The sequence below is a fragment of the Excalfactoria chinensis genome, chromosome 1 (assembly GCF_039878825.1).
Source record: "Excalfactoria chinensis isolate bCotChi1 chromosome 1, bCotChi1.hap2, whole genome shotgun sequence".
In the NCBI taxonomy this organism is placed as follows: Eukaryota; Metazoa; Chordata; class Aves; order Galliformes; family Phasianidae; genus Excalfactoria; species Excalfactoria chinensis.
Window position 1 is genome coordinate 14581685 of NC_092825.1, and position 26492 is coordinate 14608176.

Genomic DNA, 26492 nt, shown 5'->3' on the forward strand with positions numbered 1-26492 from the left:
AATCTGGCTGTTTAATCACTTCCCATAGGGCATGCATCAAGGCTAGCTGAATTCCAAGCCACACAAACTAGGACAGCAAGTTGCAGGCTCTCTTGAGAAAGCCTTTCAAAGCTGTGAGCTGTGCTGCAAACAAGGGTGGGTACCTCTGGGCTACCCCGTGCAAGAAGAATATTTATTCTTATCAGTAGGAGAGGCAAAATCAGTGTTTTTCAATAGAAAAAGCAATGGTCTTCTTGCAACAGCCCCTTCCTGTTTTTCTATGTTGCTTAGCTGAGTGGTAAAAGGGCGTATAGGAATAGAAAGAGTAAAGGTAAAAGTAAAGAAAAAGTAAAGAGTATTACAGGGAGCTGAAAAAGAGCTGCTTTTGATGCTGCTGCCTGTCTGAGTGTGTCTGCAGATGGGAGCAGTGCCCTTCCCTGTATGGAAGAGCAAAGGTCTGCAGAGCTGAGAGAGGCAGCGAGGTCCTGAGCTGTGCCTTAGAAAGAGTAAGCAGCCAAGTCCTGCTACCAGTTTGACTGCAGCAGAAGTGCAGCCAAGAGAAATGTAGCCTGGTTTGAGGTCAGCTTTTTTGCAGTAACAGTCACTCGTTGGTGGCTTGGAGTCTAGTTGGGCTAGATTAGCTTGTTTTACAGTACAGTGGGCTGACTTACACTGAGTTCTTTGGAGCAGTATAAACAGAGCTCAGAACAGCCTGCTGTGGGCATCCAAGTAACCCTTGTGAAAATAATGCCAATCTTTATTTATTTCAGGTGTACTTAGGAATTTAGACATAACTTTTATCTTGAGTGACACTTCAGCTTTTGAAAACTTATTTTTTAACTGATTGTTGTTAACGTTGACGGGTCTCTACATTTTTATTTTCCTTAATTTTGATGGTGCTTTTTTGTACTTACATGTCTCAAATGTTCTTAATAACTTTCTGATGTCATTGTTTGCCATTTACAAGCTACTGAATCCCACTGCCAGCTAATTCTAATAACTGTGTTCTTTCTCTGCTCTGTTTAGAGAGAGGTGCCAAACCCGTTACTAATTTTGTGAAGAACCTTTCTGCCTTATCAGACTGGTATTCTATCTACACTTCTGCTATTGCCTTTATTGTAAGTTATCCCGTTCCTCCAGAAGTTGTAAGAACTTATTTTAAAATGTGTTATTAATGGAATGTCATTGAAACTGCCATATATCCAGAGGGATAATGCTGAAGTCAAATGGAATAGTAGGATTACAGTTAACACAAGATACGGTGTAGTTGCCATTTCAATTATATTTCAGAGCCACTTCAGTTGTACGTTCCAAATTCGTTTTGTAACTGTTAAAATAATGTGGAACAATATGGTCATTGTTCTCGTGTTCTTTGCTTCCTGTCTCCCTGTTCTGTGAATTGATGGTTACTGCGGCCTCTGCAAAATCTCTCTTCTTCTGGAGCTGAAAAGCTGATAGAGGCTATATTTGATAGGAAGATATCTTTCACCATCAGTGCTCTTTTCTATTGATTAGTGTCACACTCTAATGTGATGAGAGACAAAGCGCCTTGATTTTAGTTTCTTTTAATGTGCCAACATGAGATCTGTGAACTAAATTTAAGTGTTCCCATGAGCTAAATTGAAGTGTTCCCATGGGGCAATGTAAGAACATTTGCATGCTGCTGTGATATAACTATTTAGTGGAGTTTTGATTTGTTCTTTTTTCTTCTACGTGTTAATGAAATGATCTAAATTCCTTTGGTTGTGCTGTAGACACAAGATTTAGAATGTCAAAGGAAATTATTAACAGTAATTCTAACTGACTTTATCAGGATGAACCTCTTTGGTGACACACTTTTCCATTAAACAATCCACCTCTGTAAGTTATAGAGCCCTACTGAATGGTACTTTGCACTGCACAGTTGAAGGAATTTTGAGGAGACTTTATCACCATTGTTGAGTCTGGGATTTTATTGATCTGAAATAAAACAGTGAGTTTTGGCCCATACCTGAAGACACTCAAGGCCAGGCTGGACAAAGCTCATGTCAACCTGATCAGTCTGTGGTGTCCCTCTTCAGTGCAGCGAACAGTTGAACTAAATGACTTCTAAAAGTTCCTTCTAACTCTACGGATTCTATGATTGTATGATATTAGACCATATCATGTTTATGTAGTAGATTCAGTCTTGAAGGCTTATGATATTTTTTTTTCCCATACCTTCCCATGATTGCAATCTTGGAAGTAGTCAATCTTGGGCAGCTGAGAGCTACTGAAGTGTTGTCTCTGGAGATCTGGTTCGATCTTATAGTTTCAGCTTTACATTCATTAATGCATTGCTGTTGTCAATCCTGGAGTGGCTAAAATTCATTAATATTCATGATCTGAGTTGTATTCTTCTGAACCCTACAGTACCGTGGGAAGATGTGAATGACTCACTGTACCTGAATTTGTAATCCATGTCCTTTTTTTTCTTTTCCTTCACAATCTGCAGATTTACATGAATGCTGTATGGCATGGCTGGGCCATTCCTATGTTCTTATTTTTAGCAATTTTGAGGTTGTCCCTAAATTACCTCATAGCCAGGTATGTACTTAAATACTTGGTTATTTTCTTGTAGCACTTTGCTTGAATGGTGTTTTTTTATTCTTATATTGAGTTGCTAACTGTTACTTTCTCTAACATTGTGAATTAAGTTAACAAGCTAAAATGCAAACTGTAATATCTTTTATTTCATTGCTTAATTCTATCATTTTTGAATACACTTAGGATTTATCTTTATTCGCCGTGGCTTGGGTCATCATAAATGAGACTGCATGTTCTCAGATAAATCTCTTAATACTTAACAAATTCTAAGATAAAAATAGCCTGCAGTGTTCAGAGTAGTTGGAGAACGTCACCTTACATACTGAAGCCTGCAGCTTCCTAGAGAGAATTTTCACCTAGACCTAAATTGCAATTTAGTCTCTTTCTTTGGCTCCTAAATCCAGAGTTTTCCATTTGTATGCTTGGCCTCTATTAAAAATTAAGGCTTCTTAAAAAATACTTTTTTCTTCTTTCGGTGCTGAGGATCTTTTAAAATGCTATTATGAGCTTATGGTGTTTTTCCCCTTAAAATTGAGGTGAGGACCTTTCAGTGTGTGTATTACAAAATCATTTTCTAATTTCTCAATTAGTACTTGCAGTCTGACGCTCCATTCTTTGAAAATTAACAGGACCAAACAGGCTTCTGAATATGTTTATCCAATTTGTTCACGCACAAAAGTATTCCCATTAGTTGTTCTGTGCATGAAATTCACTTTTATCATAAAATCCACAAGCAGCGTGCCTGATTCTCTGCAGTATCTACTTAGCTAATATTGTTCAAAATAAATATGTGCATTTAAAGCTGTTTGTGGTTGGCTACTCCTGCTTTTGTCACGTTGTAGGCTCCTTGTTGGTTTTTGAATGTTTTGGTTTTTTTTAAAGCTATTTTCCTTATTGCAGAAAACTGCTTTTCAGCCTCTTAGAACCAATCCATGTTGCCAGGTGGCAAAAATACTTGCTCTCTTTAACTATTTCTGTAACTTCCAGGGGTTGGAGAATACAGTGGAGCATTGTGCCTGAAGTTTCTGAACCTGTGGTGAGTCTTTGATCAGTTTGGTCTGTGTGACTATGTTAAAAGCTGCACTTTCACAGTCTTCCTTTGTGTGTGAGTAGCTGAGACAGGAATGAGCAATAAGGTGTAAATAGAGATGTAGCAACTTCTTTCTCTTGCCATTTAGAAACTAATAGCACTCTTAGATATGGGTGCTTCGTAAAATATTCTGAGGTTGATTGAAATTTCTGGAATGAACTTTTATGTAATAACATGGGCCAAGTTAGATCCTGTGGGAACTTAAGCCTTGTGTTCTGTTTTGTTTGTAATGAATTGTATTTATTACTTATGAACTTATTTAAGCAATAAGTTGGACTAGGTGAACTCTTTAAGGTCTCTTCCGACCTAAATTGCCATCTAACTTTACATGCTTCTTTTTGTTTGAAGTACTAATATAAGATGGAGTTCTTTGAATTTCAAAATGTGCACTGAGACTTACTAATATTGATAAAAAATCAATAATCTATTGAAAAAAAAATGTTGTGAAACTTCTACAGAAATGATATTTCTGTGCTAGACCAGAAATAGGTCACTCTAGGTCTACAGCATATACTGAAGGGTATTGTAACTGCATTTCTTCAAAGACATATTGTCTTTTGTCTATAGTCTTGTATGACTCATGTTTGCATACACCATGGAGGAAAAGCATTCATAACTGAATATAACCATCAATGGAATATTCAGTAGATCTAAAACAAAGGAGAAACTTGGTACATTTAGAGATTGTTTAAAGTGAAACCATTGTTCTCAAGAATGTGGAGGAGTTGCATTGTCCTGAGGAGTTTTGTAAAATGTCAGTTTCATCTGAGCCAAAAATTAATTGGTTATCTTTCTTTCTTGCTCAAGGAACCTCCAAAAGAGGATCTGACAGTGTCTGAAAAGTTTCAGCTTGTTCTAGACGTGGCTCAGAAGGCGCAGGTACTGTGCTACTCTCACCTCTTTTGCTTCTTCCCTAAAACAAGGAGGTTTGTTCTGAAGTGGTCAGAGCACCTGCGCAGTATGTTACAGAGAGTGTGAAAACAAGACCTTCAACAATACTTTATTCTCTACTTACAAGCAATAGAGTTATCAGTAAGATGCCTGGAGCTTCTGAAATGCCAAAATGCTTCAGAGAACTGGTTGATGTTCTCCAAGTGATGGTTCAGAGCAGAGTCCAAAGGAGAATAAAAATCATTTCTGACTATTTTTTTCCCTACTGTATGCAGCCAAGTTTCTGAGAATGTAGACCGGGCAGTGAATCTTCGAGCATAGAACCATACCTCAAATCTCCTAGTCACAGAATTAGTTTGAGACTTTATTCCTTCAAGTGTTAAGGTGAAAGTTGCTGCATGTTTAGCTGTGTTAGTTCAACAGTTTGTACTCTGTCACCAAAACGGTCTGGTTTTTAAATACCACCACCTTAGCCTGAAATATACTATTTGTGTGGCAAAAGATGAGGGGAGACTTTCTCTAATCTAAGTCATTTTGGTTAGCTGCACTGGTAGTTCAGTGAGTCAACCGCATAGTTGAACTGCAGCCTTGTGCCCTGTCTAATGGTGTGCAGCCACTCCAAGTAGCTTACCTTTCTATTGCCAACTGGGTAGTCCTATACCCTTCCTTCTGCCGGTTGTGGTTCATACCTGACCCTTTGTTTATGGTGTCCATGCAAATGAATCTGACAAAAATGAAACCCGGTGCTTCTTCAAGTGGAGGCACGTGACTGAGAGCTGGGGAGGAGCTCACTGTGGCAGTGAGCCATTGTTAGCCTCAGGTAGGAGCGTGCCAAGTCGTCAGTGTAGTCTTCACTGGTTGACCCGTTGGTAGCGGTAGTATCAGTTTGTCAGTTCTTTCTTTTTCATGGCAGTAAATAACTGTGTTTCTCTTATGTTTATATGAATGCTTCTCAGACTTTGTTAGGAAGATGACATTTACAGGTCTGTGACAGTAAGGATCAGTTAGAGAAGGTTGTTGAGTAGCACTGTTAATCCAGAGAAGTGGTCAGTTTGTATCTATAAGAGTTATATGGAATCATAAAGGATATATCATAAAAATCCCATTAAAAAAAGCTAGCAGCCCAACATTTGGCAATCTCAGTAACCACTTCCTGAAATTTCAGTGCTCGAATGATTCAACCAACTTTCCATTTCGTTACCAATTGGCAGAAGCTCTTACCTTTCAAATTCTGGCTATTTAACTTTTTCGCAGAGATTTAAACACTTTCCTGTCAGTATCAGTGAGTTTGAAAAACTTCTTTCCTTCACTTCTAATAACTAACCTTGAACTGCAGAACGAGGTGCTAAATTAGAAGTCATCGAATGTTGATGTTCAGTGCTGTGTTTACTCAGTTGTGAAGTCTGTAAATGGCTAAAAAATGACTTTTTAAAAAATCACTTTCAGGGATTGCTTATTCTGTAAGATAACTTTGTTGGTTTCTAATACGTGGACAAAAACCCACCAAAATAACACAAGAATTGGATTTAATTCTCTTGCTTCTTATGCAGAATCTTTTTGGGAAGATGGCAGACATACTGGAAAAAATTAAAAAGTAAGTTATATAATTTAATCATTTTTATTTTTCCTTTTGAAAAAAGACGACATCTAGAAAGCTTGGTAATACAATTTTGATTTCATTTGTTTGTTTTCAGCTTGTTCATGTGGGTCCAACCAGAAATAACACAGAAGCTCTACATCGTTCTATGGGCAGCTTTTATTGCATCCTGCTTTTTGCCCTACAGGATTATTGGACTTGCAATGGGTAAACACATTAAATAATTGACCTATTAAAGTCTAGACTTAATGCTTTAAAATTTAGTATGATCTTCAGAGAGGGAATTTTGGAGTGTAAGAAAGAAAACCGTACATTAATAAATAATGCAGTGTTTTAAAGTGTCTTCATTGTGCTGGGCATCGTTTGTTGCATGCATTTCTGAAAGCTGTATCTGAATACTTAATATAATAGACAGAGACTGGAGACTAAATTCAGTCCTTGAAGTGGGGAAGTTTATGAGGAGCTTTTAGCAGAGATCTTCAGACTGTCAGCTCCAAGGCTTCCAAGAAGTCCTATATTTGGGGCTTTTAACATGTCCTTCCTTGTACGTGAAGGATGTACACAGAGGATGGTAGGGTTTGGAAAAATGTATGAATAGCAAATGAAAAGATAGGAGGATGTGTCTTGTGAGCCAGCATTTTTGGTTTTATGTTTTTTTTTCTTGTGGTAATGAGATGGTCAAATGAGTATTAGCTTCAGTGGACCTGAACTTTAAATCTTCAAACCCTGTTAACCTAAACGTATACGTGGATTTGCTTGATAATAGCTATTGAATTATAAGTGTGAGGTATTATTTTATTACTCTGACTCTTAGGAAATCTGAATTGCATTCACTGAAGTCTTAAGAGAGTATTTCAAGCCCTTTTTAATCTGTCAGAATGCAGGGAAGTACCTTCTGTGAGATAAGATGTGCTGAACTAGAAGATAGAGTTTATTGCAGTACATGAGAGCCCTCTGTTGCCGTATAAATTCTTGCAAGGAACTGCAGAGCTTAGTGCTCTGGCATGTTTCTGTTCTGGAAGTATATTATGTTTTCAAGATGTTTCTGGTAATAAACTTTGTATGTTTGAATTATTTCAGTGCTCTTCTATATAGTAAAATAATTTGTGTTTGATAGAACCTGGGAAAGGGAGAGATCTGTGGGTGAGGAAGGGACAAAAGGTTTTCCTGCCTTTGTAAGAAGACTCCAAGTAGAACCAAGGAATGGTTTAGTGCTGCGAATGAAGATACTTAAATTATTTGGTTTCCTTCATGAACTTGTGAAAGCATGGTCAGAACTGTGATATTGTCAGTGCCCTTTCAGGTGAATACCACAGTGATTTATTTTTTTCAGGACTCTATGCTGGAATCAAGTTTTTCCTTATTGATTTCATCTTCAAACGATGCCCCAGACTAAGAGCTAAGTATGATACTCCTTATATCATCTGGACAAGTCTCCCAACAGATCCTCAACTCAAAGAAAGATCTAATGCTACGGTGTCGAGACGAGTAAGGAAAATAAATCATTTTGTTCCTCTGTCCCCAACATCTTAAAATCAGATACCCTTCTTCCTTCTACTTTTCCCCAGTGGCTAGAGCACAATTAAAGGGAAGATTAATTAAACCTTAGCAATCATTATTAGTTAAATTTTTATAATTATTTTCAAGATTCATAGTGTTTTCGTCTTGACTTTGTTTCTTGTAAGAAATTAATTCAGGATCAAAGTGTGTGTGCACAAAAATAATGGAAATCATGTGAAGCTAACTGCACAAAAGCGATGCCATCCACATTCATTTCCATTACAATTTCTGTAACATACATGCTGTGTGATATTTTTTAATAGTCAGAATTCAGTCTTGTATTGCCTTTCCTCTGTTCTCAGATATTTTTTAGTGGAGATTTGGCTGCTTGCATGAAGAAGAGGAACAAAAAAGTGTATATGTAGCTTACTAATGGGATAAATATTTATAGAATTAGTAAAGTAGTTTATATCCACATATATATATATATATATATATGTAGCCATAGATATGGCTAAGAGTTGTTTGTATTAGTCAGCCCTTTAGCATAGTGATGACAAATGAATTTTCACCATGTTGGTTCTCTTTGCAGTAATTTTTTCTTTTGCTAAAGTCTCATAGACTCTAGTCTAATCCCATTTTAGTGTTGTGTTAATGCCTCTTTACTACAGAAATTGCACCGTGGGGTTTCTGAGTACTCTCATAAACTCCCTGGCTAAAATGTGAAACAGCAGTAACTCGGGCTGGGCATGCAACTGGGGAGCAAAAGGGATAAACATGAACCTGTGGTTAATCTGTCAGGAAAAAGAAGTCTGGGGCCTGGGGGAAGATGAATAGAAGGTGGCAAAAGGATAAGTGCAACATAAGTTGAGTTTTTCAGAAGAAGGCAGAAGAGAGAGAAAATCTGACTGAAGTTGAATCTTCTGTTTGTATGCTCTGTCGGATGAGAGAAATGGACAAGAGGTTGTGCAGAGCTGCACATTCTGTCATCTGTAGCTGCTATTCCTGTCTTTTGCAAAAGTCGGACTTAAAACTTCCTGTATTCCTAGAGCTTACAGGTTATCATTCACTTACTCTGAGGATTGTGTAATCTACCTTAGGGATGGAAAGGCTCTAAGCTGCTGAATCTGAATCCATAAACTTAAAGAATAACTGTCCCTTCTGCTTCTCCTTTACGGCTTAAGTTTTGACAGGTTGACCAGGGTTTTGAGACTGACTTTACAGAGTTGGTTTTTCACCTTGAAAAGTACATGCTGGACTGCATTATCTTCCTCAAAAAGTCTTTAAAAGCATCAACTTGATCTTGATAATTTCATTAATGTTAGACAAACTTTCTTATCCCTTTGGAGGTTTTGGGGAAAACTGTGGAAAAATAGTTGTGGTTTTTCCTTTATTTTATTTCTTTTCATACAAAAGACAAAGCACGAAACCGTGTATTACAGGATATGTGCATTTGCCTTGGCTTGTTCTCCTTAAATGGTGTACAAGACATGGTAAACTTAGACACCATGCAATATTCATTAACTGTACCACCCTGACCCCATGTCCTCAGAGAATAATCTTGATAGCAGTATCTGACGGGTACAGGTTGTATGTCAAAAGCTGATGACAGATCAAGTGGAACCAGCAAGGAATACTGTTTGCCTGCTTCCAGATTGTTGATGACAATTCCAGCCAGGCAGGATTCCTCCAGCATTACAAATCTAACACCTTCCAGTTATATTTAAGCTTATCAAAACTGTGTGTGGTGTTCCTCTTTTAGTAAAGGATCCTTCATTGTCTCATCGCCTCATAGCCGGAGAGGTTATACTTAAATGAGCTGCTTGCTTTAAGGGTAGTGGAAACATGTGTCTGTTTTAGGGAGGATGCAAGGAAAGGGCAGAACTTCTCATATCTCCAGCCTCAGAGTGGAATATGGCATTGAAACTTGGCCCCCCTTTTTTTCCTCTATGAAACTGTTAGGTAGGAAGCTGTGCAGCACAGAGCAGGGATAGTCTTTATTTCAGAACAAGAAGCATTAGGTCTCTTTTCCTGCCCTGTTGTATGTCTCGGACCATGGAGCTTCACCTGGTTACACCAGTATAGAGCCAAATAACTTGTCTAAGAAAGCTTTCCAGAATTTCATGTGGTCTTTAGTCACAAACAAAGAATTGGAGAAGCTATTATTTTCCTTGGTTGCAGGGGCTTAATCATTGCTAAGGGCACAGCAGAAGGGCAGTAACTGAAGCAATAGTACAATTATTGTCAACCGTTTGCTTTCAATCTCAACTTTCTTTATTCTTTTCCCCTGAGGCATCGTTGTATTACGGTTACCCTAAAAGCTGGATGGTAAATACCCTCTGTTGTGCATAACTGTTTTGTCAAGTCTGATTTTATAGTCGGTGATTGCAGTGCACACTTTTCATTTGCTTTTGTTCGAGCTAAATCCTGTGAAGTGCTGAGTGCTGCCAACTGAAACTCAGAAAGCAGCTGAGGCCAGTCAGCTTCCCATGGCATTGGGCTGCTGCAGGAGAAGGGCTTAGTCCCAGGCTTGCACGCTGTCACTTTGCCAGTTGTTTAACTGCATGTGTACAGTAGGACTAAGAATGGAGCTGTTACTGCTTTTGTGACAAAAGCCAGCCTTTAAGAGTTGTGTGGTACTCTACCAAGATGAACGAAGCAAATGGAGGCGAGCTTTTGGAAAATAGCTGCCTGCTGTCCTTCCAGAAGCAAGGCTGTTTTGTTAGGGCTCCAGTTCTTCAGGAGCCCTGCTGAAAAGAAGATTTTACTGAAGTCATTCAACTTTAAGAGCTCCGTGCTACTTCTCACCCGCCCCACCCCCCTCCCAAGGATACTGACTACCATTCTAGTTTTATTTCACATGTCAACGCTCAAAATTCAGTGCAGCTTCAAAGGAAAGCAAAGATCAATGACTCTAACACAACCTGAATAAATTGAACTGGTGTGCTCTAACCACTGCTAACTCTCATTTTTAATTGCATTCTTCGTGTGTAGTCTTCTGGTATGTGAGCAAGGTCTCGCAGCTTCACTCAGTTCATGTTTTATTCTATCTATTATGCTGTTATATAGACTTCACTTTTTTCTTTTGTCACTGTCACATTTTGTGTTGTTTGTTTCTTTTCCTGCTAGCTGTCAGGGCATGAAAAGGTACGGATCGTAGCGTGGAAAACTCCCTTTCAGTTTCAGCATTTGTATTCCTAATGAGCTTCTGCAGTTTTGTGTGACTTTTTCTTTGTTTGCTCTTTTTTTCTTTGTAAACTTAGTTCGTACGAAAATATCTTGGCCTGTCTCTTGAAGACGAGCTAAATAGCGATAACGTTAACTTATTATTAGTCCCAGTAGCGCAGTAATTTGGAGCTGTGTGCAGTGGCCTAGCTGTATCTGATCAGATATACCCCTTACTGTAAAGAAATGATATTTTAAGACAGGAATATCTAGCACCGTGTACTTTCACCTCTGTAAACGCTGCCCTCCAAAGTGTAGCGCTTTGCAAGGCTGCCTTCAGGTAGAACCTTGCAGCCTTGTGATAGAGAAGTAGTGTAGTGCTGCAGCAACAACTTCATTGCAGTAGTTAATGAAAATTGTTGTCCTGCCTTTCCTTAAGGAAGAATAGTTAGCCAGGCTTTTGAGAGCACAGTTCTAAAATGTTGCTGTTCAAATTTTGGAATATGTTTATTTCTTCTTCAGCTTCAAACAGCAGCTTCCAGAAGTTACGTGGGCTCAAATGCCCCAACTGGAATAAACAAAGATGAAGACACGAGTCGCTTCCATACCACCAAGAGGGGGAATTTCCATGAAGTTTTCAACCTGTCAGAAAATGAGCGACCTTTGGCAGGTATTGCAGCATTCATGGAATACGTTCTGAAAAGCCAAGGATGGCTTGAAGCTGAATTCTCCCTCTGTGTAATGTACAGATAGAAGCTTTTGATTTAAAATACCTGCTTTAAATTAGAATGAATAGCGGTGGTCTCTTTCATTCCACGTCTTTACAGTTGTTTGAAAGAATAAACAGCGTGTTCTTTTGTTGTAGTGCAAATGTTAAAGTCAATAATCATGTTTGTGGGTTGGTTCTTTGTTTTTAACTCTTTTTTTTAGACCAGTGTTAGAACAGATGTTACAATGCCTATGAACACCTTCTTTAGGTTTTGCTACGTAAGCACTTGTTTTCAGTATCTAAAGTTGAATTTTCAGTTCTGCCCTTTTGTAAGGTCGTTGTTGTTTTTGTCTTTCTTGAAGTAAGATCTCTTCCTATGATTTTTTCTTTGTTTAGTGTGTGAAAACGGCTGGCGTTGTTGTTTGATCAACAGAGATAGGAAGATGCCTACAGACTACATCAGAAATGGAATTCTTTACGTCACAGAAAAGTGAGTCTTTAAATTTGACACGTTTCTGAGGAGGGAAATGCAGCAGACATTAAAAAAAATGAATCTGAAAGTGATCCTTTGACAATATTTTGAAACAACACTCTTCTTATAAGTGGATATAAAGTGCCTTTTCATGGTGCTTTAAAACCTCAAAGCATGGCAGGAGAGCGAGATCTAAATCTGGGGTGTAGTAAAGCTTAACAAGCGTGGTTTTGTCTTGGGAAGGCTTGGATGGGAGTGAAGAATAGCTCTATATAGTCAGTTGTTAGTAGCTGCAATCCGTGATAAGGATAACATACACTCTCTGTGTGAGTATGCTAAAAAAAAAAAAGGAAAGAAACTTAAAAGCCAGTTGTATTTTGGGAACTGTGATTAACAGTTACTTGACAATTACTCTTAAGTTTCCTTTTTAAAGAATGCGTAGCTTCCTTGAAGCAATGTGCAACAAAACCAACAAACCAAAGACACGCAAGCCTTGGTTTCAGAACTAGTAATTGGGTTTTTTTTGTTGCTGTTTTTATTTCTTGTTTTTAGTCTTTAATTTCTTTTTCTTCCTCCTCTGTGCCGAAATGAGTATCACTACCGTTTGGCTCTTGCACTGAAATTCCTTTGCAGTGTTATGAATGGAAGTAAAACTAATCTGTATGCAGCGTCACCCAGTGACAGCTACTGTTTGGAATCTGTAGCCTTTAAAAATCTGAGCTTTTGTCTGTGTCACAATTACATGAAATTAACTCAGTAATTTTCCATTAGTGCTGTTTTAGGGGAAGGTAAAAGACTTACAAGCTTCTTGAGATATAGTATTTCAACTGTTTAAGTCTTTACTTGCTTCCTGTATTTTTAACGTGCTTGTTGGGTTTACACATTAAGTGCAGTCATATTAAAACTATTTTTTTGATCTGTACTTGCTGTATGTTCCTGGCTTTCCAACGCGTCAGCCAGTTGCTAGATTTCATGAATGTTTGTTCTAATTCGGAAGTTGTAACTGAATTCATTGAATTGCATTTTCTGTGGGCTTTGTTTTAGAATACTGTATCAAAATGAGTATTTTCTTTTCTTGTCTTCAGTTACTTGTGCTTTGAGAGCTCCAAATCAGGCTCATCTAAAAGAAATAAAGTTATAAAGCTAACGGATATAACAGATATTCAGAAGGTACGTCTGTTTTGAGTTGCACATAGAGAAGAATGTTGCTTTTCTGTTCAATTAATTATGTCTTGATTTTCTGCTTACGGTGGTTTGGGATTTTCAGGGAGGAGGGGAAGCATGACATGGATCGTTTATATAACCGAGACAGTTCTTTGATCAAGAGTACTCTTCAGAAACACTTGTTCAGCCATTTAGACTAACCGCACTCAAACTCACTGGGAGCATAAATGTTTACAAAACTCATACACTCCTGAAATATTTTTGAATTAAAATTGTGTTGTTTCTAAGCTCCCCTATTGACTGGATCTGCGTAGTCTTTAAGAAGATTTTTTTTGTTAGCAAGAATCGTGTAACATTGACTTAAATTTGAGTGTTGATGTCAGAAGGTGCACCATCTTAAATGTAGATGCCTTGGAGGGAAGAGGGATTACAGTCAGTGAAGACGGATAAAGCATTAGAGTAGCATTACTGAATCAGATTGGAATTTTGTCTAGATGGAATCCATCACTTTGAGAGTGAAAAGTGGATGGTTAGAAGCCTGGCAAGTACAATGTAATCTGATTGAGCCTGCAGTCACCAGTGGCTTCATTCTGTGCCTAGCATCACGCTGTACGGTGTTTAGTATCACTTCTTGTTACCACTTCTAAATTGTCTTACTCTTAAATACAGACACTCCTACTTTCTGCTATATCTTGTGGCCACGAGAGCCACAGGTTATAACCCACAAAGAAATAAGTCAGTCTGGTGTCTGTTGTTTGGGTACGTCCAGATTCACAAACGAATTCTTTCTATCTACATAACATGTCTATAAAGGAGATGACTTGAGCTCAGCAAAAACATTCTCACTGAAATTAATAATTCATACTGATGTATTTTAAACACCATACTTGAAGCAGCACTGGCTTGTTGTTTAGTTGGTCTTTACTGCCATAAAAGTCCTTTTGTATCCGTGTAGCTTCTTGATGAAGATAAAGCAGAGATTGTGCAGCCAGGCATAAAAGTACAGTGGGCCTCATTTTATTTGTGGGTGGGTGAAAACAGGACAGGCTCGGGCTCCTTCTATATTTAGTATATTCTCTAGTTCAGCCAGCAGCATTTCTGCTTAGCCCAGCATACTTTCTTTAAAAAGCCCAACTATACATCTATTTAATTCTGAAAATAAGGTTTTCTTTTTTTTGGTCTATTTCCTGCTCCTTTAAAGTATCAACAAATATTAGTTCTAGGGAAACCTTTAAACTCTATGCACTTGCACACCTCTCTTGCCTGCTTATATTTATGCACGTATATGTATATAAACAATATATATGCACACACATGCACACTGATGTACTGCAGAAGAGCTGGGTGCATGCCTGATCAGTGACCACTGGTGTCCCTTAGTGTGGAGCTGCTGACTGGAACCCAACAGGGGTAGCTGGGACAGCCCCCAGTAGCAGTGCTGGGCTGGGGACCATTGGGATGGGCTGTCAACAGAATGTGGGGCAGGTGCTTGCTGTGTGAGCTGTGCTGTGCTGGTTTACTTCAGGGTCAGCGAGGAGTATCAGGCCTGTGCTGATTCTAATACAGGCCTATTAGCTGTAGCTGGAAGGATCTACCTCTGATGAATTGCATAACCTCCTCAGCACTGCTTACAATTGTTCAGTACATACAAGGTACCTTAGGTCTGTGCTTGCTCTTTCAGTATAAAGTGCTCTCCGTTCTCCCGGGATCAGGGATGGGTATTGCTGTATCAACACCATCTACACAAAAAGTAAGTAGCTGGCTCTATCTCTATTATCTGTTTGACTTCATGCCCTTTTTGATATCTTTCTCTGGCAAGCTGCAGCAAAAAGTTGGTTTTTTTTTTTCCTTCTTTTTCCTCTTGCTGGTGTTTTACTTTTTCCCCTAATTCACTTGTACATAATTCAACATGTTTCTTTCAGAATCTTAATGAATTAAACATTCAGCCTGTATTTACTGCATACTGACTTTCATTACCTCAGTTGAATGTTCTGTCAGCATCCTTTGAGAGCGTAAGGGGTGATATGCAGTGCAGCAGTCTGAGAATAAAAGTTGGTGGCTTGACAGTATCTTTGGGTGAGGAATGGTCTGCTGGTTGGCATGTTTTGGGGTGGAAGGGCCTGACCCACAGATTCAGTTTTCCTGTTTAAACCTTATTGTATTAAACATTTAAGTATCATCAGGAGAACTTCATGCACTTGATGAGTGAGATAAAATGCCCTCGGTTGCCTGTTCTCTGTGGTTGTTGGATAAAAACAAGATGGAGATGGATACGCAGAGATTAGAAACTTGGGCACATATCCAAGGATTTAAGTAAAGAAGAGGATTCTTACTCTTAATTCATGTGCTTTGAGTACAGCCCTGCTCCAAATGATACAGCCACAACCATCCCTATAGGAAGAGTTTTCTTCTTCCAGACTAACACGATCTTTTCTTTCTTTTCCTGTCGTTTAGCCGTTGGTGTTTGGTGCTATGGTACACAGAGATGAAGCGTTTGAGACCATTTTCAACCAGTATGTGAAAATAACCTCTGCATCATCGAACAGTGAGAGCTAGTATCTTATCTTAGCAAACCTGAAGGAAACTTTCTTATTTTACAATTTGGTAGTGAAAAAAAAAGAAAAAAAAATGAACATCCTCATCTATTTTGCAATAATTTTTCTTGTCTGGTGGTTTATATTCTCTCTGTTACATAAATCAAGTGTATTTTATATATGCCTTCATGTTTGTTTTTAAGGTTTTTGTAAAAAAAACAACAAAAAAAATTGTAAAAAACCCACAAAAAAAAACAACAACACAGAACCAAAATGAAGCAAAACAGTGGAAGTGCTATCATCACTATTAGCCTTGTACATTAAGCACTTTTAATGTTTATTTACTGATGTGAGTAGCTCGAAAGACAGTAGGAGAAGCGACTGCATAATGGACCGCAGCAGACTGATCCCTTTTAACTGCACTTGTATCACTGGGGATACTTCGGACCCATTATCTCGGTTATTTTCCCCCCAAGATGTGAGATTGACGACTGCAATATCCTGAAGTCTGTTTCTTCAGCTTTAAGTTCTCAATTGGGTTCTATATTAAAACTGGTGGCAACACCGAGGAAGTATTACCATCATCTTAGTATTTCCACGTTTGTAACTGCACTTAAAATAACTCCTGCTTGCTAAATCTTTCATCGAAGAAGGTTATTTACCAGTTGGCTTAGGATCAGTTTTTTCTGCATACAGAGATTTAAATTGTTTGTACAGTGAATTGGAGGAATACGTTTCTAGCTATATCTTCCTTTCCTGATTAACTAAAGTAAGAGGAAGGAAGGCAGGCGGATACTTTTTATAAAAGAGGGCATCAAAACGTTGTTCCTAAAATGTTAGGCATCGTATATTTGTATTTCTGTAGATATTTGTCATAGAAGGGCTTAACTGTTGTACATGTTGTATGTACAAGGTGTTTGTATGTTATTGCATAAAAGACTCGCGGGCTTTTTGTGCTGGGGAGCGGGGAGTAGTTAAACTAAACTGCAACACAGCTGTTTTGTAATCTGGCTTTTCTCTAGAGTTACCTTATAATAACACTACGAGATAGCAACCGAATGCACTATTTCCTTCTCAGAACGTCGTTTGAGGGGCATCGCAGTGTCACCGTGTTTCCACTTGTACAATTAAACTGTACTAACAGTTAAACCCAATTGCCAGGTGAAACAGGAAGGCTGTGCTCCTTTTCTAAACTCTCTCAGGCCTTTCTGGCAGCAAAGCACATATTGACCTTCAACTTTAATACAGAAAGCTTTTATACTCTATACAATAGCACCCATCTGAGGGGTTTAGGATTCTATTTGCATTTTCCTTGAAGCACAGTAGGACTTACACTAAGCCTTCCAGTTTGTCTGTTCCTTCTCTGAGTCTTTTGAGTTGAGTAGTGTGATGTCTCCAGGTGTTATATGGAGGACCCCAAAAAAGTAACGGAAATGCAAATTCTTATATAAAAAAAAGACTTAATTTCACAGATTTTTTTTTTAACAGGGATTTATTATTATTTTTTTCTTTATATGGTGAAAAAGATAGAATGAAGGAGTGGCAGAGCCAAACACCAAAGGATCTTTAACACTTAGCACAGTTTTTACTTAGAGTAACTAAATGCAGCAGTACTGAAGGAGGCAGTTAAACTGTACAAAACTATTTCGGTCTGGCTGTGAAGAGCTGTGATGCAATGAACCTGAAGTGCACCTGACATGAAGAAACACCGTCAAATACTGTGATTTGGTTGGATGCTGTGAAGTAAAACACTGATGGTGATAAAGCATCACAGATAGATTGAACTGTGGACAGGAACAGGAGAGAATCCATAAGGGCTGGGATGTCATCTTGGAGATCTCTTGAACTTTGTAACCAGGAAAAGGGGCGCATTTCTAATGCTGCCCACCTGTGTTCATCAGGACCTGAAAGCTTAACATGTAAGTGAGGCTGGGTGGGCATTCCATTTTGCTGCCATCCAACATGGATGTAGCTTAGCAGTTCATGGTTTCTTTGCTTGACATACGCAGGTTTTATGTTTAAATTGCTTGAACTTAATTTTCTTCTTCAGACCTGCTTTAAAATCAATTAATCTTTTTGTAATTGCTTTGTACTTTCCTTTCTAGAAGCTTCCCTGAACAGTGAGTGTGGCTAATAGGCATTAAAACAGCTTAATGTTATATAAATCTTAACCAGATTCATTCATTTTGTCTTAAGGAAGAAATCCCTTGGGTGTGTTTAAAGCTATTGGGTTTTTTTTCTTTCTTTTGAAGAAACAGAAAACTCTATTTTTTACAGAGTGCATGCTCTTTTTCTTATTTTTGTATCATTTTTTCAAGTGTAATTTATACCTTCACTCTGATCATAACAGCAGTTTCAGTAGGAAATGAGTTGACTGACACTTTTTACTTCCCTCACCCCCCCCATCACTGGCTGACCCTGGTTTATAGGGTTGTCCTGGATTCTGGTTCCCAAAGGAGCTGTAGGTCCTGTGCTTGTGCCAGGGTGGTTCAGCATAGCTTGGCTTCAGAGCAGGAGAAAGGAGATCCCGATCCTTTCTCCCAGCCTGAGATGCCTCATGTACAATATGCTCTTAATTTTCTTTTCTTTCCGGACAAAGAAATTAAAAACTTCTTACAAAATCTGATGTGTTGGCATTCAGATTCAATGCACGCTTTAACGGTGCGAATTGGAAAACGAGCAATTCCTTAAGCAGTAAACCTAGGGCAAACCGCAATGCAACACCATTTCATTCTAATGTGTAGAAAACAGACTGGATTTTTTTTTTGTTAGGAGCTGTAATATAATGGACAGAGGTGTATGTACATATTTTGCCAAGTTCACTTTACATTAGGTTGTCCAGGTTCCTGCTGTGTAACTGCTGTGTGCGTTACAGAACATCACTGCTGCTCCAAGGTACCCTCAGTGTGTTTACTTCTGAGAACTGCTGTGCTCGTTCCTCTGCTGCATCCTGGTGTGTTCAGAGGGCAGCAGGGGCAGGACAGTGAGTAAGAGTATACTTGATTTGTACAGAGACACTCAAGTTAACCTTAAATTCCTACATAACTTTGCAGTGTAACCTGCTTTGCTTCATTAGCAGGCTGGGTGGTACCACTTAATGTAAAGTGTTACTTTCTAATAGCAGAAAGTGATGTTCTTGTCATTCTGTTTGCTGTTTATACTTGCAGTTTCTGTTGATGTACGTGGTTCGCTGCTGTTGGATTTAACTTCTTTTAGTAGAAGTGCGTTGGTTAGTTTGAGTCCCTTTTAAAGGAAGAATAAAAGGGAGATGAAAACTGACTACTTCAATTACTTGTTGGTTAAATTCAGAAGGAAAAAAAAAAGAAGCTGAAATATGAAATCATGCCTTTCCATGCACTGTGGCTTTTGTGAGGCAAGATGGAATCAAACAAGCTGTTTCTAAGTAGCAGCATCACATGGGAAGCCAGCAGCAAAACCCCACCGTTGTTCCTGCAGACAAAGAAGAACAGGATTTCACCCAATCTGGAAGAGATGACAGGATGTCCTTTTTTTTTTTGGCTACTTGTATGAAAAAACACTGGTAGGTTTTTATTGAATTCTGTACATTTTTGGCAGGTGTTTAATTTCTACTAATAACCACTGAGATATGATGGATGTGAACAATTTTTATGTCTGAAGTTCGAGTCTATATTTTGAAGTTGTAAATAACTCATGATCAGTGTAATTTTTGTTTGACAAAAGACTTCTACTGTATGAAAAAAACCTGAAGAGAACGAAATGATTCGCCCTGTACATTTTTTTAAGAAAATGTTGTTTGTTTAAAAAAGAAAAAAAAAAAAAAAGTCTTGTATAAATTATAATTTTTATTTAAATAAACATATAAATGCTTTGTGCTAACCCTGCTTACAAACTCCTGTGGTTGGTAGAGCGAATTCAACAGCAGATTCCTTGGCAGCAAGGCAAGATATAGTGCCTTTTGGTATTTTTACAGCAGACTCGAGCCCTTGGCTGGGGAATGGTGTGGTTTCTGGTGCGTTCTGCTTTTGAAGCACCAGAACTGTGCTTTTATCCCAAGCGATCCTGCTGGTGCACTGGGGAGCATGTCTGCTTTTGGCTCCTGTGCCCTTTAGCATGTCGCTTTGTAATCATGTAGTTGACCCGAGGGATGGAAAAGCATCCCTGGTGTCCCTGGTGGTGCACGGTGTTAGAACCGCCGCTTGCAACACCAGAGGGCCCGGGTTCGAATCCCCCTTGTGGCGCAAGGGGTAAAAACTACCGCTCTGCTACACTAGAGGGCTCGAATCCCGGGAGTTGGACTCGATGATCTCTAAGGTCCCTTCCAACTCGCACGATACTATGATACTATGATGAAAAGCAACTGGTGAACGTAAGGTGCTCCCACTGAAGGAGGGCATGTGGGTGAAACGAGACTCAGTGAAAGCTGTTAGGCAAAGCAATAGCTGCGGACTGTGCTACAGGTAGGCATGGAGGTCAGGATGAGAGCCTTTCTGCCTCAGAGGTATGTGGGAGGTGTGCTTAGAAAGCTTGTACAGCTGATGAGTGCTGTCCTTTGTCTTTCAGTACCTGCGGTCACTTCAGGTCTTCTGTCTCACAGGCACGATGTAGCTGGTTGCCTTTGGCTGTGCTGCTGTGAAACCTGTAACCCTGCTGGGGATAAATGGTAGGGCTTCTTTGTCCACCGTGTCTGCCACAGGAGCTGGCTGCACAGCACCGGTTTGCACTGCATACTCAGGGCTTTGTCTCTGCTTAGGAACATGATACCAAGAGTAAGCTTCCTGGTCATCTAATCCGGGTGTATTTGTTTGTCCCTACAATGCTCCTTTTTGTGTTTTGCTCCATTGAAAAAGATCAGTCCACGGCAGACCCCGCAGTCATGAATGCACGCTGTTTCGTTTACCTCTATATTTAGTTTTCTCACGGTGACAGCAACGTGTCTGGTGATAAAGTGCTGCTTTTAAGCTTCTATCTTAAATACTTTAGTGCTCAAGCCATACTGAACTTCTCTCTTGTTCTTCTGTTAATGCCTTTTTCCTTCAATACTTTTGTACAAGATCAGGTACATCAGCAGCAGTGCTCACACAGCACTGGCTGCACTGGCTCATTCAGCCCTGGCTGCCTGCAGCCTGGTGGAAGGAGCGTGTGGAGCCTTGATGTCTGGTTTTGGCTGCAGGCTGCGTGGGAGCCGGGGAGAGGGACGGTGTTCCTGAAAACAGCTCTTGTTTCCTCGGCCTCCCTTTAGCGGCTCATGGAAATAATAGGATTTACTGGAGGAGCTGCATACCTGCTCTCTGTGCAGCTCCAACTCCATCGTGCAGAACAAGTATTAATGTGTTTGTGAAGGACAGTTACTGCATTCAGTTTGGAGAAACAGGTGTGGTTTGTTCTTTTTCCCTATTTGAAGTAGTTTTTTTTTTAAAGACTAAGTTTCTCTACGGAGTTCCTGGATTCAATACATTCCTCTTTTTAGACAGTTTCAGGGCAAGCTGAATGTTCTGTCTACAAGTTATTGGCTCCTCTCGGCTTCAAATACTTGCCTACATCATGAGTTAAGAGTTCTGAACGATGTCTTTTCCGTGTTAGAGAAGCTGAGGCATTTTCAAGAGAACTCTCTTGCAGCAGCTCCTCACTGAGCTGTTGACATGAGAAGTTAAGTGGGCTTAATGCAGTGCCTCGAGGACATAGTTGTGAATATGCCTGGTACTATATTTAACCTCAGCTGATTTCTTTGGCCAGTTTAGCTTTGGTTGGGGAGCAAAGAGGGAAGATGATGGGAAAACAGAGTCCTGTTTCCACGTTTGGATACCTGGCTCTTCTTTGTACCTTGTGAGCTTCACACCTTCTTGAGATGTGAACTGGGTATAATCTGCTTTTGCATCCTCTACTGAAGCTCTGTTTTTACCACTTCAAATGGGAGATGACTATATGTGGTGAAGGATTTCCTTCTCTCTTTCATGATGCTTTTCTTTTGGTTAACTACCAGCTTTGCCTGTTCTTTAGCTTCTCCCCTTGTTTCATCCTCCCCTCATTCCACATGAATGTTTTCCTTCATGCACCTATCTTCCTCCTTCTCATGTGCGTACACAAACCAGAACCATTTGATCCATTTACCATCTGCTCCATTTCATCTCTGGATGATCTCGCATGGCTGGGTAAGATCCCATAGACCAGAAATTAATCATCATCCCCGCTTCAATGGTAATTAGTAGCAGTGAGTGGTGGCTTGTACCCTCCACTCTAGCTGAGATTGAAGGTGAATTATGTCCGAGGGTTCTTACTGATTCAGGTTCACTTTGAGCAAAGTTGTGTCTGTAAAAGAATAAATGTAAAAGTAACTGCATAACACAAAGAGGTCTTTGGGAGATTGTTCAATCCAAGCTGATATTTGCTCGGTCATCTCCATGCTGTTCTTTTGAGCACAGGGCATCAGCTTTTGCTCTCTCTCGCTAAGTCGGTGAGTGCTTCTGTAAATGCTCTCCTTGCTTCTCCTAAGTCAGGGAATTTCTTAAGAGGGACTGCTGTTAGTATAAAGTCTGCAAACCAAACAGGTACATTCCGTGTTATTTAGGCGTTTTGAAAAGTCATCTCTGATCAGAAATGTCTTTAGCCGCTGACAAATGCTATCCTGTCACATGAGAAAGGAGTGAGTTGCGTGAGCTGTTTCGAAAGCCGACCATCCCTAAAAATACCACATAAGTCTATAAATTTGCAGATATGACACAAGTCTGAGAAGCATTTCAGTGCTGGGGGAAATTGATGGCATCTTTCAGATCCCCTTTGGGAAAAGCTGCGGGATGGGCTCCTGTATAAACTAACAGTGACATACACCGAACATTTCTTTACGGGGAATATGCTGTATGAGTTAGTATTTACTCATGTTGCTGTCTTCATACAAGGGCTGAGAGCTCCTGTCTCCTGCCACCTACCTGATGCTGGCAATGGGACTCAACAGGCCTTCCTAAAAAGGCAGGAGCCCAGCAGAGCACCTCGCAGTGCTGTACGCATCTCTGTCCAGCACAGTGGGCCTTGGTGGGTTGGCACAGCTGCTCCAGCAACTGCAGCCTCAGGTAAGTTCTGGGGGGAATGTAACAAACCTGGTATATAAAATTGGCTCAATATTCCCCTGATCTGCAACACTTGAGAACGTTCTGCAATGTCTGTCGAATTTCAGAGGTAACCTTTTCATACAGATTGGATAAACATCATAGTGTCAGCCCTGACTTTATAGTGTTAAAGAGTAATGAAAGGCACTGTGAACTAAAGCTAGCTTCTGTGTGCACAACTTGCTGCCAATCCCAATTGTGCAAATATTTGCAGGCCAGTGTGCTGCTGTTAGCTCTGCCTTTCATCCGCTGCCTTCAAGCAGCAGCTTTTCCCCTGCTCTAGGGGAAAAGAGCCCTAGGTTCACTTAGGGGTGTTCAGACATTGTGTTCCAAGCAGGGAAAGTTGTAGGGCATCCACAAAGCACAGTCCGGGGAAGACTTGAGTTCTGTTGTATGTGTGGTCCTTTGTATGCTCTTCACGTTACTCTACAGCGGATACAGCTGCATTGTAATCCACTTTTTGCCAGAGAATATCAAAATATAAGAGCCTAGTTTCAGCAATTTGCAAGCTTTTGTTCTTTTTAGGATTTATATATATATATATATATATTTTCCCCATCGATACCAAAAAAGCCCTAACGACAGATGCTTCTCTCCCAGCTTTCAGCAGCAGCATTTCAGCAGCCTCCTTAGGTTGCTCATCACCAGACTGGTTGATGAAAGAAGAGCCAGGCTCCTGGCCTGACCGAGGGCATGATGCCACGAGCTGTGCAGCTGGGTGATGACAGGGGGCATGTGGTGGTGGGACAGTTGATAGGACTCCCGATTTTGGGTGCAGGTCATGCAGGGCTGGATCTCTGGTTGGCTGTGCCTGCACCACATGGACAGCAGCTCATGGTCCCCCAGCACTGAAGGTTGCAGAGCCAGGTGCTGCCCCTCTCCAGCTTGGTGAAACTGGGCCAGCTCCAGATCGTGGCTCATCCTAGGCAGAAGAAGCACCCAGGCCTGGTAGCTTGAGTGCCCCAGGTCAATGGATGCAGAGGTCCCTTCTAGCCTCAGCCCTTTTGTGGTTCTGTGATCATGCTGTATTGGCTCAGTCAGGGCTCGGGAGACTCTTCTTGTCTGTGCTTTCTTTTGCTATCAGTGCAGCCGAGGAGCTGAAACTCCTATCCGTCTGCTAAATCACTGCTGAAACATGGCCAATGGATGAGATATTTAACCAGCTTAAAGTGAAGCTCTTGCAGGGAATGAAGTTCAGTGCATTTCCCAGATGCTGGGTTTGATGCTGTCACTAGGAAAAGCTGTGCTGCCTGATTCTCTCTCATTCTGTATGTTTTTAATGAGCAGCATGCATCTTTCTCAGCTGCACGTGCCTGTCGGTTGGTGCAGATTGTCTGTATCTCACTGGAGCCCGTTTAGCTTCAAGGGTGATATGACAGCTCCAGTGCAAGGGATGGGGAAGAGCTGCTCCATGTGGCACTGGGTTTGCTGTGTTGTGCTGTTGTAGAAGTCTTCAGCTCCAAACAGGGCTCAGTTGGGCACCTGGGAGGACTTTACTAGAGGCTTTTACCTAATATGCTTTCCTGTGAGCTCTCCTGATGCATTCAGCTCACTGATACAGCTCACGTCCTCCCCAAACTTTGAGCACAGCCCTGTAAAAACACGCTGAGTCTGCCTGCTGGTGTTCAATAATGAAGAAGCTTGGGGTGTACGTGCTGCTTCAGATCTGCCCCTCAGCAGTCTGCACACACTCATGGGCCGTGAGGTGGGAGCAGCAGCTGGCTGCAGAGCAGCAGGCAGGCCTCAGGGAGGCCTCTGTACCGCGTGTATTCCACACGCACCCAGGCCAGTTAAATGCATGGCTGTACAATCCAAGCAAAGAAGCCGTGCAGTTCATCCAAGTGCACCTCGGCACTGAAATGCTTTTGTGCTGATCTGAGGCTGAAGCTGTGCTTGATTTCCAGCCCCCCGCCCTGCAACGCAGAGGCCTGCAGGCAGGATGGGCACCTCAGCTGCGCTGAGGAGACGTGGCTGCCCCACCACCGGAGCGCTCAAAGCTGTATGGGATGGTGGTTTGAGTGGGAGATGTCCCTGCTGTGGCTGGACCTAAATGATCTGCAAAGAGTCCCTTCCAACTTTGCATGGGTCTAAATGCCATCCTCTCTAAGATTGCTGCCTTCTTGTAGGGTTGGAAGGGCTGCTCCACAGAACTCCAGCTTGGCTACTAAGCTATGTGTGCCTACAGGCAAGCATTCTTCTTGTACTTGCTCTCTGTTCTAGCTAGTCAAGTGCCTGAATAGAACAGCTGCTGTCAGACACGCTGGGACAAAGAAGACACACTTTGGGAAGCCTCTAAACCCCTGCCATGCAGTGGGGATGGGCTCATGGCAGAGAACTTCTCAGTGCCAGGCACAACGTGCTCCCTTTTCACAGCAGGAGTTTTTATGCAGACAGGTTGTGAGGCGTATGAACAGATAGGGTTCCTTCTTTCGAAACTGTATTTGTTTTCAATGGTTTTATTATTATTTGTCTTTGAATCAACTTGCTTCTTCTTGCTGAAGGAGGAAGCAGAACAAGGTAGAGGAACTTTAAAGCAAAGCCAAACAAACCATCTGGGATCTGAGGTACAGTGAGACTGCTGTCTTCTGGACCTCACTTATGCTCTCTCCCAAGTATACCACTGCCTTTTTGCTACCTGAATATGTTATTTACCTTAATGCATTCTTCAGATCCTTGGTGACATATTAATTCTTCTCTATTTATGCCTCTTAAACTTTCCTTCAATGAATCAGAAGTGTGTGTGCTTGGGGATATTTGGTGCTCTCATGAGAATGTATGTATTTTCTGCTTGTTTCTTTCTGGTCTGCTGTCACATTCAGAATCAGAAGAAACTCAGATTCCATTAGAAAGATAGTTGGAAAAAAAATAATCATATTTCCTTTGGAGATGCCAAATTCTCTTGATAGTAGTCCTCCTGGCTGCTGCTTTGTTGCTATGGTGATTACTAGTCCATTTAAGCAGCTTTAAAATGGTAATGATGAGTAGGAAAAAGGGATTCATAACAACATCATTAGCATAGCTATTTCTGTGTGTTTGACGAGATTAGGAAATGGTCAAAGTCCAGTGAATAATAGGATGATTTATTTTCAGTTTTCGTGGATGGGTAATGCTTTAATGGCAAACAGATTTGATATGTGCCGCTATCAGATGCATCAGTTCAGAGCTTTGTGATGATAAAGCTACCGGACTTCTGTGATCTCCTGTGGCAGCATAAACCACCTTGAACTAATTAAAATGCCATCCTTCATCACTGGTGTGACATCAGTCGTAGTCTGTGAGAAAGCTGGCCCTACCGCTGCACTATCAGGGAAGGGAAATCTCTGATGATGTTGAATTTGTAACTTAAGAATATAGTGATTTCTTTACCTGTTCATTTAGATATTCATCTACATTTAGTGGATAAAGCAAATGTATTTCTTACCGACAAGAATCATTGCATAGGGCAGTTCTGGCTGATGTCAGCAGGAGCTGTGATGCTCTCCAGCATTTGGAAGGACACTTCTACCCTGCTGACAGGACAGAGGATGGGGGATGCTGTACCAGCAGGGAGTAGTTGCTGTGGGCAGGCGGCTGCCAGTTGCCCCATCAGCAAGCAGGACACAACAGTGACCTGACTCCAGGGATGAGAGCATTCTGCAGTGCCATTTCCCTACAGAATGCATCCTCTGCAAATCCATCCTTAGCTCATGTATGGGGAAATGAGCTCCAAAGTCGCTCACTTAATGGAATGTGTATTACATAAAA

The 26492-nt window shown here is 40.6% G+C and overlaps 1 protein-coding gene across 1 annotated transcript in view; it reads left to right on the forward strand.

Annotated features, from left to right (window-relative positions):
- Nucleotides 1-19523, forward strand: part of GRAMD4 (GRAM domain containing 4) — a 73398-nt gene extending 53875 nt beyond the window's left edge. The window contains exons 8-19 of the mRNA XM_072351596.1: nt 1006-1097; nt 2453-2544; nt 3532-3580; nt 4442-4513; nt 6076-6119; nt 6220-6329; nt 7456-7610; nt 11310-11457; nt 11893-11986; nt 13054-13138; nt 14814-14882; nt 15587-19523. Of these exons, the coding sequence (XP_072207697.1) occupies nt 1006-1097; nt 2453-2544; nt 3532-3580; nt 4442-4513; nt 6076-6119; nt 6220-6329; nt 7456-7610; nt 11310-11457; nt 11893-11986; nt 13054-13138; nt 14814-14882; nt 15587-15688 (1112 nt within the window). The 3' untranslated portion in view covers nt 15689-19523. The remainder of the gene's footprint in view (nt 1-1005; nt 1098-2452; nt 2545-3531; nt 3581-4441; nt 4514-6075; nt 6120-6219; nt 6330-7455; nt 7611-11309; nt 11458-11892; nt 11987-13053; nt 13139-14813; nt 14883-15586) is intronic.
- The last annotated feature ends 6969 nt before the right edge of the window (nt 19524-26492 follow it).